This window comes from Hemibagrus wyckioides, linkage group LG10 (assembly GCF_019097595.1).
Source record: "Hemibagrus wyckioides isolate EC202008001 linkage group LG10, SWU_Hwy_1.0, whole genome shotgun sequence".
In the NCBI taxonomy this organism is placed as follows: domain Eukaryota; kingdom Metazoa; phylum Chordata; class Actinopteri; order Siluriformes; family Bagridae; genus Hemibagrus; species Hemibagrus wyckioides.
Genome location: NC_080719.1, coordinates 22,821,592 through 22,842,600, shown reverse-complemented (window position 1 = coordinate 22,842,600; position 21,009 = coordinate 22,821,592). Strand labels below are relative to the sequence as shown.

General features: G+C 42.0%; 1 protein-coding gene across 2 annotated transcripts in view; it reads right to left on the bottom strand.

The window, feature by feature from the left end:
* Positions 1-21,009, bottom strand: part of LOC131360075 (protein kinase C-binding protein NELL1-like) — a 226,175-nt gene that overhangs the window by 43,374 nt on the left and 161,792 nt on the right. For both annotated transcript variants that reach the window (XM_058400149.1, XM_058400150.1), the window contains exon 14: positions 3,287-3,409. In XM_058400149.1, the coding sequence (XP_058256132.1) occupies positions 3,287-3,409 (123 nt within the window). The remainder of the gene's footprint in view (positions 1-3,286; positions 3,410-21,009) is intronic.

Here is a 21,009-nt window from a genome sequence, read left to right as displayed (position 1 = left end):
CACTGTTTAAGATTGTGTGTGTGTTATCACTGTTTAAGATTGTGTGTGTGTGTGTCACTGTTTAAGATTGTGTGTGTGTTATCACTGTTTAAGATTGTGTGTGTGTGTGTCACTGTAAGATTGTGTGTGTGTTATCACTGTTTAAGATTGTGTGTGTGTGTGTCACTGTTTAAGATTGTGTGTGTGTGTTATCACTGTTTAAGATTGTGTGTGTGTTATCACTGTTTAAGATTGTGTGTGTGTTATCACTGTTTAAGATTGTGTGTGTGTGTGTGTCACTATTTAAAATTGTGTGTGTGTGTGTGTCACTGTTTAAGACTGTGTGTGCGTGTCTGTGCCACTGTTTAATATTGTGTGTGTGTCACTGTTTAAGATTGTGTGTGTGTTATCACTGTTTAAGATTGTGTGTGTGTGTGTGTCACTGTTTAAGATTGTGTGTGTGTTATCACTGTTTAAGATTGTGTGTGTGTTATCACTGTTTAAGATTGTGTGTGTGTTATCACTGTTTAAGATTGTGTGTGTTATCACTGTTTAAGATTGTGTGTGTGTTATCACTGTTTAAGATTGTGTGTGTGTGTCACTGTTTAAGATTGTGTGTGTGTGTGTGTCACTGTTTAAGATTGTGTGTGTGTTATCACTGTTTAAGATTGTGTGTGTGTGTCACTGTTTAAGATTGTGTATGTGTGTGTTATCACTGTTTAAGATTGTGTGTGTGTGTGTCACTGTTTAAAATTGTGTGTGTGTGTGTGTCACTGTTTAAGATTGTGTGTGTGTGTGTCACTGTTTAAGATTGTGTGTGTGTGTGCCACTGTTTAATATTGTGTGTGTGTGTGTCACTGTTTAAGATTGTGTGTGTGTGTGTGTCACTGTTTAAGATTGTGTGTGTGTGTGTGTGTGTGTCACTGTTTAAGATTGTGTGTGTGTGTCACTGTTTAAGATTGTGTGTGTGTGTGTCACTGTTTAAGATTGTGTGTGTGTGTGTGTCACTGTTTAAGATTGTGTGTGTGTGTGTGTGTGTCACTGTTTAAGATTGTGTGTGTGTGTCACTGTTTAAGATTGTGTGTGTGTGTGTCACTGTTTAAGATTGTGTGTGTGTGTGTGTCACTGTTTAAGATTGTGTGTGTGTGTGTGTGTCACTGTTTAAGATTGTGTGTGTGTGTGTGTGTCACTGTTTAAAATTGTGTGTGTGTGTGTGTCACTGTTTAAGACTGTGTGTGTGTGTGTCACTGTTTAATATTGTGTGTGTGTCACTGTTTAAGATTGTGTGTGTGTGTGTGTCACTGTTTAAGATTGTGTGTGTGTGTGTGTGTGTGTGTGTCACTGTTTAAAATTGTGTGTGTGTGTGTGTGTCACTGTTTAAGACTGTGTGTGCGTGTCTGTGCCACTGTTTAATATTGTGTGTGTGTCACTGTTTAAGATTGTGTGTGTGTGTGTGTGTGTGTGTCACTGTTTAAGATTGTGTGTGTGTAATCACTGTTTAAGATTGTGTGTGTGTGTGTCACTGTTTAAGATTGTGTGTGTGTTATCACTGTTTAAGATTGTGTGTGTGTGTGTGTGTGTGTCACTGTTTAAAATTGTGTGTGTGTGTGTGTGTCACTGTTTAAGACTGTGTGTGCGTGTCTGTGCCACTGTTTAATATTGTGTGTGTGTCACTGTTTAAGATTGTGTGTGTGTGTGTGTCACTGTTTAATATTGTGTGTGTGTCACTGTTTAAGATTGTGTGTGTGTGTGTGTGTCACTGTTTAAGATTGTGTGTGTGTGTGTCACTGTTTAAGATTGTGTGTGTGTTATCACTGTTTAAGATTGTGTGTGTGTGTGTCACTGTTTAAGATTGTGTGTGTGTTATCACTGTTTAAGATTGTGTGTGTGTGTGTCACTGTAAGATTGTGTGTGTGTTATCACTGTTTAAGATTGTGTGTGTGTGTGTCACTGTTTAAGATTGTGTGTGTGTGTGTGTCACTATTTAAGATTGTGTGTGTGTGTGTCACTGTTTAAGATTGTGTGTGTGTTATCACTGTTTAAGATTGTGTGTGTGTGTGTCACTGTTTAAGATTGTGTGTGTGTTATCACTGTTTAAGATTGTGTGTGTGTGTGTCATTGTTTAAGATTGTGTGTGTGTGTGTGTCACTATTTAAGATTGTGTGTGTGTGTGTCACTGTAAGATTGTGTGTGTGTTATCACTGTTTAAGATTGTGTGTGTGTTATCACTGTTTAAGATTGTGTGTGTGTTATCACTGTTTAAGATTGTGTGTGTGTGTGTGTCACTATTTAAAATTGTGTGTGTGTGTGTGTCACTGTTTAAGACTGTGTGTGCGTGTCTGTGCCACTGTTTAATATTGTGTGTGTGTGTCACTGTTTAAGATTGTGTGTGTGTTATCACTGTTTAAGATTGTGTGTGTGTTATCACTGTTTAAGATTGTGTGTGTGTGTGTGTCACTGTTTAAGATTGTGTGTGTTATCACTGTTTAAGATTGTGTGTGTGTTATCACTGTTTAAGATTGTGTGTGTGTTATCACTGTTTAAGATTGTGTGTGTTATCACTGTTTAAGATTGTGTGTGTGTGTGTGTCACTGTTTAAGATTGTGTGTGTTATCACTGTTTAAGATTGTGTGTGTGTTATCACTGTTTAAGATTGTGTGTGTGTTATCACTGTTTAAGATTGTGTGTGTGTTATCACTGTTTAAGATTGTGTGTGTGTTATCACTGTTTAAGATTGTGTGTGTGTGTGTGTCACTGTTTAAGATTGTGTGTGTGTTATCACTGTTTAAGATTGTGTGTGTTATCACTGTTTAAGATTGTGTGTGTGTTATCACTGTTTAAGATTGTGTGTGTTATCACTGTTTAAGATTGTGTGTGTGTTATCACTGTTTAAGATTGTGTGTGTGTTATCACTGTTTAAGATTGTGTGTGTTATCACTGTTTAAGATTGTGTGTGTGTGTGTGTCACTGTTTAAGATTGTGTGTGTTATCACTGTTTAAGATTGTGTGTGTGTTATCACTGTTTAAGATTGTGTGTGTGTTATCACTGTTTAAGATTGTGTGTGTGTTATCACTGTTTAAGATTGTGTGTGTTATCACTGTTTAAGATTGTGTGTGTGTGTGTGTCACTGTTTAAGATTGTGTGTGTTATCACTGTTTAAGATTGTGTGTGTGTTATCACTGTTTAAGATTGTGTGTGTGTTATCACTGTTTAAGATTGTGTGTGTGTTATCACTGTTTAAGATTGTGTGTGTTATCACTGTTTAAGATTGTGTGTGTGTGCGTGTATGAAGACTGAGAGCTCTACCTGTGCAGGCGGTGCCGTTACCCATGAACCCTGGCTTACAGGTGCACAGGTGTCCATGGATGGTGTTGGTGCAGATGGCGTTCTCATCACACGAGCTCTGGCCGCTGACACACTCATCACGCTCTGAAAGGAAATGCAGAGTGTATTAATGTGTGTGTGTATAAGTTTGCTAGTGTTAGTGTAAATGTGTGTATTAGTGTGTTAGTATGCATGTGTGTCTTAGTGTGCATGTGTGTTTTTGTGTGTGTGTACTAGTGTATAAGTATACATGTGTGAGTGTGTGTGTATTAGAGTGTGTATTTGCGTTTTAGTGTGTGTACATCAATGCATGTGTTTGTTAATGTGATTGTATGTGTATTAAAGTGTGTATTAATGTGTTAGTTTGTGTATTAGAGTGTGTATTATCGTGTTAGTGTGTGTGTGTGTATGTGTGTGTATTAATGCATTAGTGTGTGTGTATTAATGCATTAGTGTGTATTATAGTGTTAGTGTGTGTGTTAATGCATGTGTGTGTATTATAGTGTGTATAAGCGTGTTAGCATGTGTGTATTAATGTGTGTGTTTGTATTAATGAATGTGTGTATATTAAAGTGTGTATTTGCGTGTTAGTGTGTGTGCGTTAGTTTGTGGGTGTATTAATGCGTGTGTGTATTGGTGTGCTAGTGTGTGTGCATTGATTTTTGTGTGTGTGTATTAATGCGTATGTGTGTAATAGAAAGTGTATTAGCGTGTCAGTGTGTGCAATAGTTTGTGTGTGTGTGTATTAATGTATGTGTATGTATTAGAGTGTGTATTAGCATGTCAGTGTGTCTGGTAGTTTGTGTGTGTGTGTATTAATGCACGTGTGGTTATAGGAGTGTGTATTAGCATGTTAATGTGTGTGTGTGTATTAATGTGTGTGTGTATTAGTGTGTATTAAGTTTGTGTGCATTAGTTAATGCATGTGCATATTAGAGGGTGTATTAAGTGTGTGTATTAGAGTGTGTATTAGCGTGTTAGCATGTGTGTATTAGTTTGTGTGTGTATTAATGCGTGTGTGTTTTAGAGTGTGTATTAGCATGTTAGTGTGTGTGTGTGTGTGTTAATATGTGTGTGTGTATTCATGTGTTAGTGTGTGTATTAGAGTGTGTATTAGCATGTCAGTGTGTGTGCATTAGTTTGTGTGTGTATGTATTAATGTGCGTATATGCATTAGTGTGTGCATTAGTGTGTGTGTGTTTGTATTAATGTGTGTGTGTATTAGAGTGTATATTAATGTGTTAGTGTGTGTATTAGCATGTCAGTGTGTGTGCATTAGTTTGTGTGTATGTATTAATGTGTGTATGTGCATTAGTGTGTGTATTAGCATGTCAGTGTGTGTGCATTAGTTTGTGTGTATATATTAATGTGTGTATGTGCATTAGTGTGTGTATTAGCGTGTCAGTGTGTGTGCGTTAGTTTGTGTGTGTATGTATTAATGTGTGTGTGTGCATTAGTTTGTGTGTGTTTGTATTAATGTGTGTGTGTATTAGAGTGTATATTAATGTGTTAGTGTGTGTATTAGAGTGTGTATTAGCATGTCAGAGTTTGTGTGTGTGTATTAATGTGTGTGTTTGTATTAATGTGTGTGTGTATTAGAGTGTATATTAATGTGTTAGTGTGTGTATTAGACTGTGTATTAGCGTTTCAGAGTTTGTGTGTGTGTGTGTGTGTGTGTGTGACAGGGATTCAGTACAATGTGTTGAAACCCCCCGAGGTTGCGTTGTTTTAGATTGGACTTTCTCTTCCTGTGACGCTCATAAATCACTGCAGCACATGTGAGGGTGTCAGGTCATTAGTTTTGGCACCCTGCTGCAGCTGTATACTGTACTGCTGGAGTAACAGTGTGATTACAAGCGCAGGCATTTAACTCGAACCCCGGCATTGTACTGTAGATGTCTCCTCGCTTATCTCTCTTCTTTGTGCTCTGATCTACACTGAAGTTCTCCAATAAAAGCACAGAAACGCAGCCGAACACTTCATTTTCACGCGGCTTCATTCTCACTGGTCTAAATATGTTCCTTCATTTTCTATAACCATGCGGCTCTGACAGCAGCGCCGGCGGCCAGGCTTGTATTAATGTGTACTTGAGCAGAGGGGACCTCGTATTAGTGTGTTAGTGTGTGTGTAGTAGTGTGTTAGTGTGGGAGTGTGTGTATTAGTGTGAGAGTGTGGGAGTGTGTGTGTATTAGTGTGAGAGTGTGGGAGTGTGTGTGTATTAGTGTGTTAGTGTGTGTGTAGTAGTGTGTTAGTGTGGGAGTGTGTGTGTATTAGTGTGAGAGTGTGGGAGTGTGTGTGTATTAGTGTGTTAGTGTGGGAGTGTGTGTGTTTTAGTGTGAGAGTGTGTGTGTATTAGTGTGTTAGTGTGGGAGTGTGTGTGTATTAGTGTGTTAGTGTGGAAGTGTGTGTGTATTAGTGTGAGAGTGTGTGTGTATTAGTGTGTTAGTGTGAGTGTGTGTGTGTATTAGTGTGTTAGTGTGAGAGTGTGTGTGTATTAGTGTGTTAGTGTGGGAGTGTGTGTGTATTAGTGTGTTAGTGTGGGAGTGTGTGTGTTTTAGTGTGGGAGTGTGTGTGTATTAGTGTGTTAGTGTGGGAGTGTGTGTGTATTAGTGTGTTAGTGTGGAAGTGTGTGTGTTTTAGTGTGAGAGTGTGTGTATTAGTGTGTTAGTGTGCATGTGTGTGTTTTTGTGTGCATTAGTGTGTTAGTGTGTGTGTATGTATATTAGTGTGTGTGTGTGTATTAGTGTGTTAGTGTGCATGCATGTGTGTGTACTAGTGCGTTAGTGTGCATGTGTGTTTTTGTGTGCATTAGTGTGTTAGTGTGTGTTATAGTGTGTGTGTGTGTGTGTGTATTAGTGTGTGTCTATTAGAAAAACTAGTTCATGCATTCATGACCTCCAGACTGGACTACTGTAATGCATTACTAGGTGGTTGTCCTGCATCTTCAATAAACAAGCTACAGTTAGTCCAGAATGCAGCCGCCAGAGTTCTTACCAGATCAAGAAAATTTGATCATATAACCCCAATATTATCATCCCTGCACTGGCTACCTGTTAAGTTTAGAATTGACTATAAATTAGCTCTATTCACGTACAAGGCTCTAATTGGTTTAGCTCCCACCTATCTCTCCAGTCTTCTAACACGTTACAATCCACCACGCTCTTTAAGATCGCAAAATTCCGGAATTCTAGTAGTTCCCAGAATATCAAAGTCCACAAAAGGGGGTAGAGCGTTTTCGTATTTAGCTCCAAATCTTTGGAATAGTCTTCCTGAAAGTGTTCGGGGCTCAGACACAGTCTCCCAGTTTAAATGTAGACTAAAGACTTATCTCTTCAGCCTGGCATACATCTAACACTTCCCATAACCTTGTGCTCCAGTACATCTGATTAAATGCACATTATCATCTAGTGCTGCTAATATTATGAACAGCAGCTACGCTAATGCTGTGCCATTGTTTCCCTTCTTCTACCCATCCCGAGGCATACAGAGACTGGGCCGGCTCCAGTGGCATCCGGAGATGGACCAGCTCCAGCCGGGTTCTGCTTGTGAGGATTGGGATATTCAAGCAACGCTGTGGACAAGTCACCTTGAGTCACCTCAGGCTTGCTCACTTGGGATAACATCTAGGACTGTCTGTCTGTTTATGTTTGTTGTTTTCTTATGTCGTTTCTCATGTAAAGCTGCTTTGACAAAATGGTCTTTGTTAAAAGCGCTATTCAAAAATAAATTGAATTTAATTTAATTGAATATTAGTGTGTTAGAGTGGGAGTGTGTGTGTATTAGTGTGTTAGTGTGGGAGTGTGTGTGTATTAGTGTGTTAGTGTGCATGTGTGTGTTTTTGTGTGCATTAGTGTGTTAGTGTGTTAGTGTGGGAGTGTGTATGTGTGTGTGTGTGTGTGTGTATTAGTGTGTTAGTGTGCATGCGTGTGTGTGTGTGTATTAGTGTGCATGTGTTTTAGTGTGTGTGTGTATTAGTGTGTTAGTGTGTGTGTGATTATTTCCAGCTGCTTAAACATCTTCAAACATAACTATAAACGAATAAAACGTACAATGGTTTTGTTCTTCAGTAAACAAACTATTTTTAGAGGGAACCTCGTTTTTGAGGTAAAACCCAAGTCTATTCAGTAAGCTAGCAGAAGTCTGGGGTCTGGTGCGGCTTCAAAGCCTTAAATGTTGCATGACTTTTTAAAGCACCCTCAAGCACACGATGCTCTTTTGACCCGTTCTAGCAGGACGGTGTTTTAATTGAGCCTGGCAGAACGTGACCTACAGGAGGAGGAGATGAGGCCGTGTCAGGATTCAGAACTGATGACTAATAATGGAAATTAGCCTAATAAATATTTCAGACACGTTTACTCAAATGTGAAATTAACATCACTCCTGCTGCGCACCCTGCATTTCTGCTCGCCTTCGGTGTGTTCAGGAACTTAAAAACTGTGTGTGTGTGTTTGAGATGAACAGCGTTATGGTTCCTCACACAAGCTTTATAAGAATGCTTTTTATTCTGTTAGATGTTTGCTTAGCATTTTTTTGGAAGGAGTCTCCAGTGTCAGAGCTTTTACCCAGGACACAAGGAGGAGGATGTTGCGGTTTCTCTGTAACGTGACGATCTGCACTTTTTTTTTCCTTCAAAAGAAGAAGAGAATGCTGGAGGGGCGGGGTAACAGGAAGTGATGACGGGAAGTAGTTTTGTGGATGAACGAGAACAGTAAATATTCTTCCAAAAAAAAAAGGCAATTGTTGGAGGAAGTGAGCATTTTTGGGACGATGTTTACTCCACACAACTGCTTCTGTTTATAAATATTGGCACCCGTGAAAGAATCTCCTATCTTCTACATTCAGATTAAATCCTTTTCCAAACTTGTGAAGCCCTGTCTGCGGAAGTCTTCTCTGACTCGTGATGAGTAAATAAATAAATAAATACAGAAAGAAAGAGAGAACGAAAGAAAGAAAGAAACAGCTGTTCCTCAGGCTGCCGTCTGGTTAGAGAATGACAATGATGAATAAAAATAATGTCTACTAATCCTCTCCCCCTCCACTACATGCTCCTCTGACACCCACCCTCCTACTCTTCCTCTACATTCTCCCCTGCCCCATCTCCTAGTCCCTTCCATTTCATCTCCTCCTCCCCCTCCTCTTCATCCTATTTCTATACCCCACCTTTTATCTCCTCCTCCCCCTCCTCTTCCTCTTATTTCTATATCCCCCCCTTTATCCTACCCCATTTGTATATCCTCCTCTGTCCATTTCTATTTCCTCCTCCCCCTTCCTTAATCTCCTCCTCCCCTATTTCTATCTCCTCCTCCCCCTCTGTTATGTCCTCCTACCCCTCCTTTATCCCCTCCTACCTGATTTCTATATCCTCCTCCCCTTCCTTTGTCTGCTCCTGTTCCTATCCCCTCCTTCTATTTCCTCTCCCCATTTCTATCTCCCCCTCCCCCTCCTCCATCTCCTCTTGCTCTTTCCTCCCTCCTCTATCTCCCATCCACTACATACCCCCTACGTCCTTCATCTTCTCCCCCATTTTCTATTTCCTCCTCCCCCTCCTTCTCTTACCCCCCCTTATCGCATGCGCTGCAGGAACATTATTGTTTCTGCTGCGAAAAAAGAATATTTTTTGCTTTGGTGTCGATCTGATTATCAGCAGCACAGGGGACAGCAATAAGACAACGTCATTCATTGTAGATAAGATCTCATGAAAACACTTTCACCCTTTTTTTCCACTTTTTTTTTTACAGATAAGAAGAAACTTATTAGTGGCGACTTCATGAAGACGCAAACGACACCTTAATCATGACTAATGAATTCCCTCCTTAATTAATGACTCCTGCTTAGTGAAGCCTTAAGCAGATTGAACGCAGTATTCAACACGTTTTCCTCCTTTATTTGTGTGTGTGTGTGTGCGTGTGTGTAAGAGGTTGGAGGGACGAGGGCTGAGATACAGTCACTAATTAGGATTTAAAGCTCAGAGCTCGGGATTTAAATCCCAATTAGCCAAAATATAGTCTGTTAACAGAACAGAAGCTGGAATATGGAAGCTTTCATAAGACCTGCACATAATTCTATAAAATGAATAACTAGCTGTTTTTATTAATGAACTGTGTATATTATGTAACATAATGCGGTACATTTGCATACGTTTATTCTATTTAATTAAAATTACTGGATAAAAGGATGAGATGCAATAACCACAGAAAAAAGAAAATGGAGAACAGGAAATGAGGTAAACATAATTACACAAGGAGAAAAATCAAAACAGGAAAACGACAAAAGAAACACATCGGAGTGGAGATGAAGAAAATGTCAACAAGGGAGACTTCATTTAAAAGATTCTGCTTACAAAACTACACTTTTTGTCCATACAGTATGATTTATAATCCCACTTTCTGTGTTTGTTTATAATGATTTATAATCCCACTCTTTGTTGTTTATAATGATTTATAATCCCACTCTCAGTGTTTATAATGATTTATAATCCCACACTCTGGTGTTTATAATGATTCATAATCCCACTCTCTGGTGTTTATAATGATTTATAATCCCACTCTTTGTTGTTTATAATGATTTATAATCCCACTCCCTGTGTTTATAATGATTTATAATCCCACTCTCTGTGTTTATAATGATTTATAATCCCACTCTCTGGTGTTTATAATGATTTATAATCCCACTCTCTGGTGTTTATAATGATTTATAATCCCACTCTTTGTTGTTTATAATGATTTATAATCCCACTCCCTGTGTTTATAATGATTTATAATCCCACTCTCTGTGTTTATAATGATTTATAATCCCACTATCTGTTGTTTATAATGATTTATAATCCCACTCTCTGGTGTTTATAATGATTTATAATCCCACTCTTTGTTGTTTATAATGATTTATAATCCCACTCTCAGTGTTTATAATGATTTATAATCCCACTCTCAGTGTTTATAATGATTTATAATCCCACTCTCTGGTGTTTATAATGATTCATAATCCCACTCTCTGGTGTTTATAATGATTTATAATCCCACTCAAATAAATGAATAAAACATGAGTTAAATTTAAACAGTGTGTCGTAGAGCAACCCTGAACTGCAATCTATAAAAAAGTAACTATTTTGTATTATTATGTTGACAAAATCTCTTATTTCAGTTTAATCAAAACTATTAAACGGAAGATGTCTCGTCATCCATTCAGCTGATGCTGTTATTTCTCATTAATTTCTCATCAGTAAATCTCATTCATTTAAAGTTAATTAAATAACTGGTTATTCAGACTTATGGCCTCATTATTTCACGATATTATGTGACTGATTTGACTTGAAGCCTTGTTATTTTGAGGTATTTTGGGTAATTGTCTTGTGATTCTGACATTCTCTTGTTATCATGATTTGATATTTTATAATGCTCTATGTCAACAAGGTGGATTTCTTCAGCATTAGTTCAGAATTCTTGCTGTTAATAGTGTAGCAGAATTCTGGAGCTCTGACTGTCGGGTCATCTCAGACATCTAGAACACACCACAGGCTAAACATGACCAGCATGGACTACACACTCCCCCTTACACACCTGTTCACAACCACACACACACACCTGTTCACAACCACACACACACACACCTGTTCACAACCACACACACCTGTTCACAACCACACACACACACACCTGTTCACAACCACACACACCTTTTCACAACCACACACACCTGTTCACAACCACACACACACACACCTGTTCACAACCACACACACCTGTTCACAACCACACACACACACACCTGTTCACAACCACACACACCTTTTCACAACCACACACACCTGTTCACAATCACACACACACCTGTTCACAATCACACACACACCTGTTCACAATCACACACCTGTTCACAACCACACACACACCTGTTCACAACCACACACACACCTGTTCACAACTACGCACACACACCTGTTCACAACTACGCACACACACCTGTTCACAACTACGCACACACACCTGTTCACAACCACACACACACCTGTTCACAACCACACACACACCTGTTCACAACTACGCACACACACCTGTTCACAACCACACAAACACACCTGTTCACAACTACGCACACACACCTGTTCATAATCACACACACACACACACACACACACACACACACCTGTTCACAACCACACACACACACCTGTTCACAACCACACAAACACACCTGTTCACAACCACACAAACACACCTGTTCACAACCACACACACATACACCTGTTCACAACCACACACACCTGTATACAAGCACACACACATACACCTGTTCACAACCACACACACCTGTTCACAACCACACACACACACACACCTGTTCACAACCACACACATACACCTGTTCACAACCACACACACCTGTTCACAACCACACACACCTGTTCACAACCACACACACACACACACACCTGTTCACAACCACACACACACACACCTGTTCACAACCACACAAACACCTGCTCACAACCACACACACCAGTTCACAACCACACACACCTGTTCACAACCACACGTACACCTGTTCACAATGACACATACACCTGTTCACAACCACACACACACCTGTTCACAACCACACACACACACACACACCTGTTCACAACCACACAAACACCTGTTCACAACCACACACACACCTGTTCACAACCACACACACATACACCTGTTCACAACCACACACACCTGTTCACAACCACACACACATACACCTGTTCACAACCACACACACCTGTTCACAACCACACACACATACACATGTTCACAACCACACACACCTGTTCACAACCACACACACATACACCGGTTCACAACCACACACACACACCTGTTCACAACCACACACACCTGTTCACAACCACACACACACACACCTGTTCACAACCACACACACACACCTGTTCACAACCACACACACCTGTTCACAACCACACACACACACACACACCTGTTCACAACCATACACACCTGTTCACAACCACACACACACACACACACACCTGTTCACAACCACACACACACCTGTTCACAACTACACACACACACTTGTTCACAACCACACACACACCTGTTCACAACCACACACACACACCTGTTCACAATCACACACACACACCTGTTCACAATGACACACACCTGTTCACAACCACACACATACACCTGTTCACAACCACACACACACACACCTGTTCACAACCACACAAACACCTGTTCACAACCACACACACCTGTTCACAACCACACACACACACGTGTTCACAACCACACACACACACACACACACACCTGTTCACAACCATACACACACCTGTTCACAACCACACACACACACCTGTTCACAACCACACACATACACCTGTTCACAAACACACAAACCTGTTCACAAACACACACACACCTGTTCACAACCACACACACATACACCTGTTCACAACCACACACACATACACCTGTTCACAACCACACACACCTGGTCACAACCACACACATACACCTGTTCACAAACACACAAACCTGTTCACAAACACACACACACCTGTTCACAACCACACACACATACACCTGTTCACAACCACACACACACACCTGTTCACAACCACACACACACACCTGTTCACAACCACACACACACACACCTGGTCACAACCACACACACCTGTTCACAACACACACACACCCCTGTTCACAACCACACACACACCTGTTCACAACCACACACACACACACCTGTTCAGAACCACACACACACACACACACCTGTTCACAACCACACAAACACCTGTTCACAACCACACACACCTGTTCACAACCACACACACACACGTGTTCACAACCACACACACACACACACACACACCTGTTCACAACCATACACACACCTGTTCACAACCACACACACACACCTGTTCACAACCACACACATACACCTGTTCACAAACACACAAACCTGTTCACAAACACACACACACCTGTTCACAACCACACACACATACACCTGTTCACAACCACACACACACACCTGTTCACAACCACACACACCTGGTCACAACCACACACATACACCTGTTCACAAACACACAAACCTGTTCACAAACACACACACACCTGTTCACAACCACACACACATACACCTGTTCACAACCACACACACACACCTGTTCACAACCACACACACCTGTTCACAACCACACACACACACCTGTTCACAACCACACAAACACACCTGTTCACAATTACACATGCCTGTTCACAACCACACACCTGTTCACAACCACACACACACCTGTTCACAACCACACACACACACACCTGTTCACAACCACACACACACACACACACCTGTTCACAACCACACAAACACCTGTTCACAACCACACACACACCTGTTCACAACCACACAAACACACCTGTTCACAACCACACACACACCTGTTCACAACCACACACACCTGTTCACAACCACACACACATACACCTGTTCACAACCACACACACATACACATGTTCACAACCACACACACCTGTTCACAACCACACACACATACACCGGTTCACAACCACACAAACACCTGTTCACAACAACACACACCTGTTCACAACCACACACACCTGTTCACAACCACACACACCTGTTCACAACCACACACACACACACACGCCTGTTCACAACCATACACACCTGTTCACAACCACACACACACACACACCTGTTCACAACCACACAAACACCTGTTCACAACTACACACACACACTTGTTCACAACCACACACACACCTGTTCACAACCACACACACACACCTGTTCACAACCACACACACACACACACACCTGTTCACAATCACACACACACACACCTGTTCACAATGACACACACCTGTTCACAACCACACACACATACACCTGTTCACAACCACACACACACACACCTGTTCACAACCACACAAACACCTGTTCACAACCACACACACCTGTTCACAACCATACACACCTGTCCACAACCACACACACACACACACCTGTTCACAACCACACACACACAACTGTTCACAACCACACACACACTTGTTCACAACCACACACCCCTGTTCACAACCACACACACACACACACACCTGTTCACAACCACACACACACACACACCTGTTCACTACCACACACACACACCTGTTCACAATCACACACACACACCTGTTCACAATCACACATACAAACACACCTGTTCACAACCACACACACACCTGTTCACAACCACACACACACACACCTGTTCACAACCACACAAACACACCTGTTCACAACCACACACACACCTGTTCACAACCACACACACACACCTGTTCACAATGACACACACACACACCTGTTCACAACCACACACACACACCTGTTCACAACCACACACACACACCTGTTCACAATGACACACACACACACCTGTTCACAATGACACACACACACACACACACACCTGTTCACAATCACACACACACACCTGTTCACAACCACAAACACATACACCTGTTCACAACCACACACCTGTTCACAACCACACACAACTGTTCCCAAGCACACACACCTGTTCACAAGCACACACACACACACCTGTTCACAACCACAAACACATACACCTGTTCACAACCACACACACCTGTTCACAACCACACACACCTGTTCACAACCACACACACACACACCTGTTCACAACCACACACACCTGTTCACAACCACACACACACCTGTTCACAACCACACACACACCTGTTCACAACCACACACACATACACAACTGTTCAAAAACACACATACACACTTGTTCACAACCACACACACGCCTGTTCACAACCACACACACACCTGTTCACAACCACACACACACACACACACCTGTTCACAATCACACACACACACCTGTTCACAATCACACACACACACCTGTTCACAATCACACACACACACACCTGTTCACAATCCCACACACACACCTGTTCACAATCCCACACACACACCTGTTCACAACCACACACATACTCCTGTTCACAACCACACACACACACCTGTTCACAGCGACACACATACTCCTGTTCACAACCACACACATACACCTGTTCACAACCACACACATACACCTGTTCACAACCACACACATACATCTGTTCACAACCACACACATACATCTGTTCACAACCACACACACACACACACACACCTGTTCACAACCACACACATACTCCTGTTCACAACCACACACACACACCTGTTCACAATCACATACACCTGTTCACAACCACACACACACACAAACCTGTTCACAACCACACGCACACACCTGTTCACAACCACAAACACGCACACCTGTTCACAACCACACACACACACACACACACACCTGTTCACAACCACACACATACTCCTGTTAACCACACACACACACCTGTTCACAACCACACACATACACCTGTTCACAACCACACACACACACAAACCTGTTCACAACCACACACATACACCTGTTCACAACCACATACACACACCTGTTCACAACCACACACACACCTGTTCACAACCACACACACATACACCTGTTCACAACCACACACACATACACCTGTTCACAACCACACACACACACACCTGTTCACAACCACACACATACTCCTGTTCACAACCACACACATACACCTGTTCACAACCACACACACACACAAACCTGTTCACAACCACACACACATACAAACCTGTTTACAACTACACACATACACCTGTTCACAACCACACACACACAAACACACACACCTGTTCACAACCACACACATACACCTGTTCACAACCACACACACACAAACACACACACCTGTTCACAACCACACAAACATACACACACCTGTCCACATCCACACATACATACACACACACCTGTTTACAACTACACACACACACCTGTTCACAACCACACACACATACACACACCTGTCCACAACCACACACCTACCTGTTCACAACCACACACACACCTGTTCACAACCACACCCTCTCCCACACACACACACCTGTCCACAACCACACCCTCTCCCACACACACACACACACACACCTACCTGTTCACAACCACATACACACCTGTTCACAACCACACACACACCTGTTCACAACCACACCCTCTCCCACACACACATACACACACCTGTCCACAACCACACCCTCTCCCACACACACACACACACACCTACCTGTTCACAACCACACACACACCTGTCCACAACCACATACACACACCTGTTCACAACCACACCCTCTCCCACACACACCTACCTGTTCACAACCACACACACACCTGTTCACAACCACACCCTCTCCCACACACACACACACACACACACCCCACGTGAGTCACCAACACTGGAAGTCACGTCTCTCAGTGTAAATAAACGTCTCTGGTCATTTTGTCACTGTGACTCTGTGTGTATGAACGCTGCACACCTCTGTACTTTTTAGATTAGTTCTGCCTGATTTTATTAAAACTGCATCCGTCTCCCTTCATAACACAAGCGACGATTAAAATTCCACAAAGATCACACCATTCATTTTGGCAGTTTACAACCACACACACACACACACACACACACACACACAAGCAGAAGTTTATACAACGTGGGCAAAAATGTTCTAGAGTTTTATTGATGTTATTTACACTGCAGGTTCTACAGCACTACAGGAAGGCCAGGCTTTAGGACTCACCGGATGTCTAAAGCACTGAATCTTTAAATGGAGATGGAACCGGACACTTCACCGGACACTTAACTGACCATTAAATTGCTTTGTTGGGTAGTAACTCGTCTTGAACAGGATTTCACATTAATGCTCTTTTTATACCACACACACACACACACACAAATACACACACACACAAACCTGTTCACAACCACATACACACACACAAATACACCTGTCCACAACCACAAAGACACACACTTGTTAACAACCACACACACACACACACAAACCTGTTCACAAGCACACACACAAATACACCTGTCCACAACCACACACACACACACACACACACACACACACAAATACACCTATCCACAACCACAAACACACACGCACACACAAATACACCTGTCCACAACCACACACACACACAAATACACCTGTCCACAACCACACACACACACACACAAATACACCTGTCCACAACCACACACACACACACACGCACACACAAATACACCTGTCCACAACCACACACACACACAAATACACCTGTCCACAACCACACACACACACACACAAATACACCTGTCCACAACCACACACACACACACACACACACACACACACACACACGCACACACAAATACACCTGTCCACAACCACACACACACACAAATACACCTGTCCACAACCACACACACACACACACACAAATACACCTGTCCACAACCACACACACACACACAAATACACCTGTCCACAACCACAAACACACACAAATACACCTGTCCACAACCACACACACGCCTGTTCACAACTACACACATACACCTGTTCACAACCACACACACATACACCTGTTCACAACCACACACACAGACACATGCCTGTTACCAACCACACACACACACACACACAAATACACCTATGCACAACCACAAACACACACACAGATACACTTGTTCACAACCACACACACACACACACAGATACACTTGTTCACAACCACACACACACACACACACACACACACCTGTTCACAACCACACACACACATACACACACCTGTTCACAACCACACACATCTTCTGAGCAGTAGCCCAACGTATTAACCCCTGAGCTATAACACAGTACAGAAACTGATCTTTTAGAAGATTTGAAGGTGAAGCTTTTTACACTGTAACCACTAACTAATGAGAAAACTCTCGTGGTCATTGTGGTACAGTGACCATGTACACCCTCGGGATCTGTACAAAAACATCATTAGGTACACCATGCAGGTTTGGTCCGTGGTGCACCGTGTCAGGATGGTGAACAGGACAAAAGAATCAGTCTTCCATATCTTTAATACTAATTTGAAGGAAAAAAATGAAGGAAATGAAAGAGGAGAGTCCAGGGTTCTCTTTCAGCCCCATTTGTAAATCAAGTGACCCCTAGTCTGCTATAATGGAAGTCCATGCATATTAATATCACACCTCTTACACTAGCTAGGAATAGACTCAGGACTCGAAATTCACGGTAGCTCGAAGGTGTGTGTGTGTGTGTGTGTGTGTGTGGCATATAAAAAAGCATTGTCTCCTCCTAATGGCCTGATCGCTCTGTTCCTGCTGAGAGAGGTTTGTGAATTAAGGAATTTGTAGTCAGACATAAAATACGGAGACGTCTTTAATCAGCGTTCTGTAAAAGTCGGGTCTCACACCGTGATGAACCGTGTCCCTGAGATGATCGTTAACGTTTAATTAATTCTTGATTCCACCTTCACACCTGGACCACTAAAGGAAATCTCAGTCTTCTTTTAAGAAAACACTGGAAAGCTTTGATGAAGTCTTCATCCTAAACATCTTCCGTTCTCGATGAGGAGCTAGTGTGACATGGACACCAGGAACATGGAAAGATCTATCTATCTATCTATCTATCTATCTATCTATCTATCTATCTATCTATCTATCTATCTATCTATCTATCTATCTATCTGTCCGTCCATCCGTCTATCGATCTGACCATCTATCGATCTGTCTGTCTGTCTGTCTATCTATCTATCTATCTATCTATCTATCTATCTATCTATCTATCTATCTATCTATCTATCTATCTATCTATCTATCTATCTAACCACGCATCTGAAAGATCTCTATTTCTTCTTTTGAAATGATGAAATATTTCCCTATCCCAGAAGCCCAGGCTGAAACATTTCAACCAAAAACATCAAATAAAATCAAATAAAGGTGTCAGTGTTTAATGTTCTGGTTTGTCTGCTGCACATACAGACAGAACGACAGCTTTAATCTGGAGCTGCGTCCCAAATGACGTTCTACACACACAGACTCTACGCACTGTGCACTCCAGCGCCCGATCTCCTCAAACGGAACGTTAATGTTTCTTTTTTACTAACAGGAAGTGGAAGCTGTTTCCCAGTCGATGAATGTTTTCTACCCCTTGGTAGCCCCGCCCCTCCTCCACTAAGTAAAGTAAATTGCAGGTGTTGAGTGCATCATGTCTATCGCTCACACGTTCACGCCTTTTTGGGAGTGAAAAAGTTCCTGAAGAGCACTTATTCTTCTTCTACCTGATCAGTCTGAACACACGACAACGCGTCATCTATCAGGGTAGACATGATGCAGAGTGATGCAGATATGATGATGTGATGCAGAGTGATGCAGATATAATGACATGATGCAGATATGATGATGTGATGCAGAGTGATGCAGATATGATGACGTGATGCAGATATGATGACGTGATGCAGATATGATGACGTGATGCAGATATGATGACATGATGCAGATATGATGACGTGATGCAGATATGATGACGTGATGCAGATATGATGACGTGATGCAGATATGATGACATGATGCAGATATGATGACGTGATGCAGATATGATGACGTGATGCAGATATGATGACATGATGCAGATATGATGACGTGATGCAGATATGATGACGTGATGCAGATATGATGACGTGATGCAGACATGATGACGTGATGCAGACATGATGACATCATGCAGAGTGATGCAGATATGATGACATGATGCAGATATGATGACATGATGCAGACATGATGACGTGATGCAGACATGATGACGTGATGCAGACATGATGACATCATGCAGAGTGATGCAGATATGATGACATGATGCAGATATGATGACGTGATGCAGATATGATGACGTGATGCAGATATGATGACGTGATGCAGATATGATGACGTGATGCAGATATGATGACATGATGCAGATATGATGACGTGATGCAGATATGATGACATGATGCAGATATGATGACGTGATGCAGATATGATGACATGATGCAGATATGATGACGTGATGCAGATATGATGACGTGATGCAGATATGATGACGTGATGCAGATATGATGACGTGATGCAGATATGATGACGTGATGCAGACATGATGACGTGATGCAGACATGATGACGTGATGCAGATATGATGACGTGATGCAGATATGATGACATGATGCAGATATGATGACGTGATGCAGATATGATGACGTGATGCAGACATGATGACATCATGCAGAGTGATGCAGATATGATGACATGATGCAGATATGATGACGTGATGCAGAGTGATGCAGATATGATGTAAATGTGATGCATACGTGATGCAGACCTTATGTAGATGTGATGTACATGTGATGCAGATATGCTGCAGATATGATGATGTGATGCAGACTGATGCAGATATGATGTAAATGTGATGCAGATGTGATGAAGACGTGATGCAGATATGATGCAGACGTGATGCAGACATGATGTAAACGTGACGCAGACATGATATAAATGTGATGCAGGCATGATGTAGACGTGATGCAGGTGTGATGTAGATGTGATGTAGACCTGAGGTAGATGTAATGGAGACTGATGCAGACATGTGATGCAGATATGATGCAGACGTGCTGCAGATATGATGATGTGATGCAGATATGATGATATGATGTAGACCTAA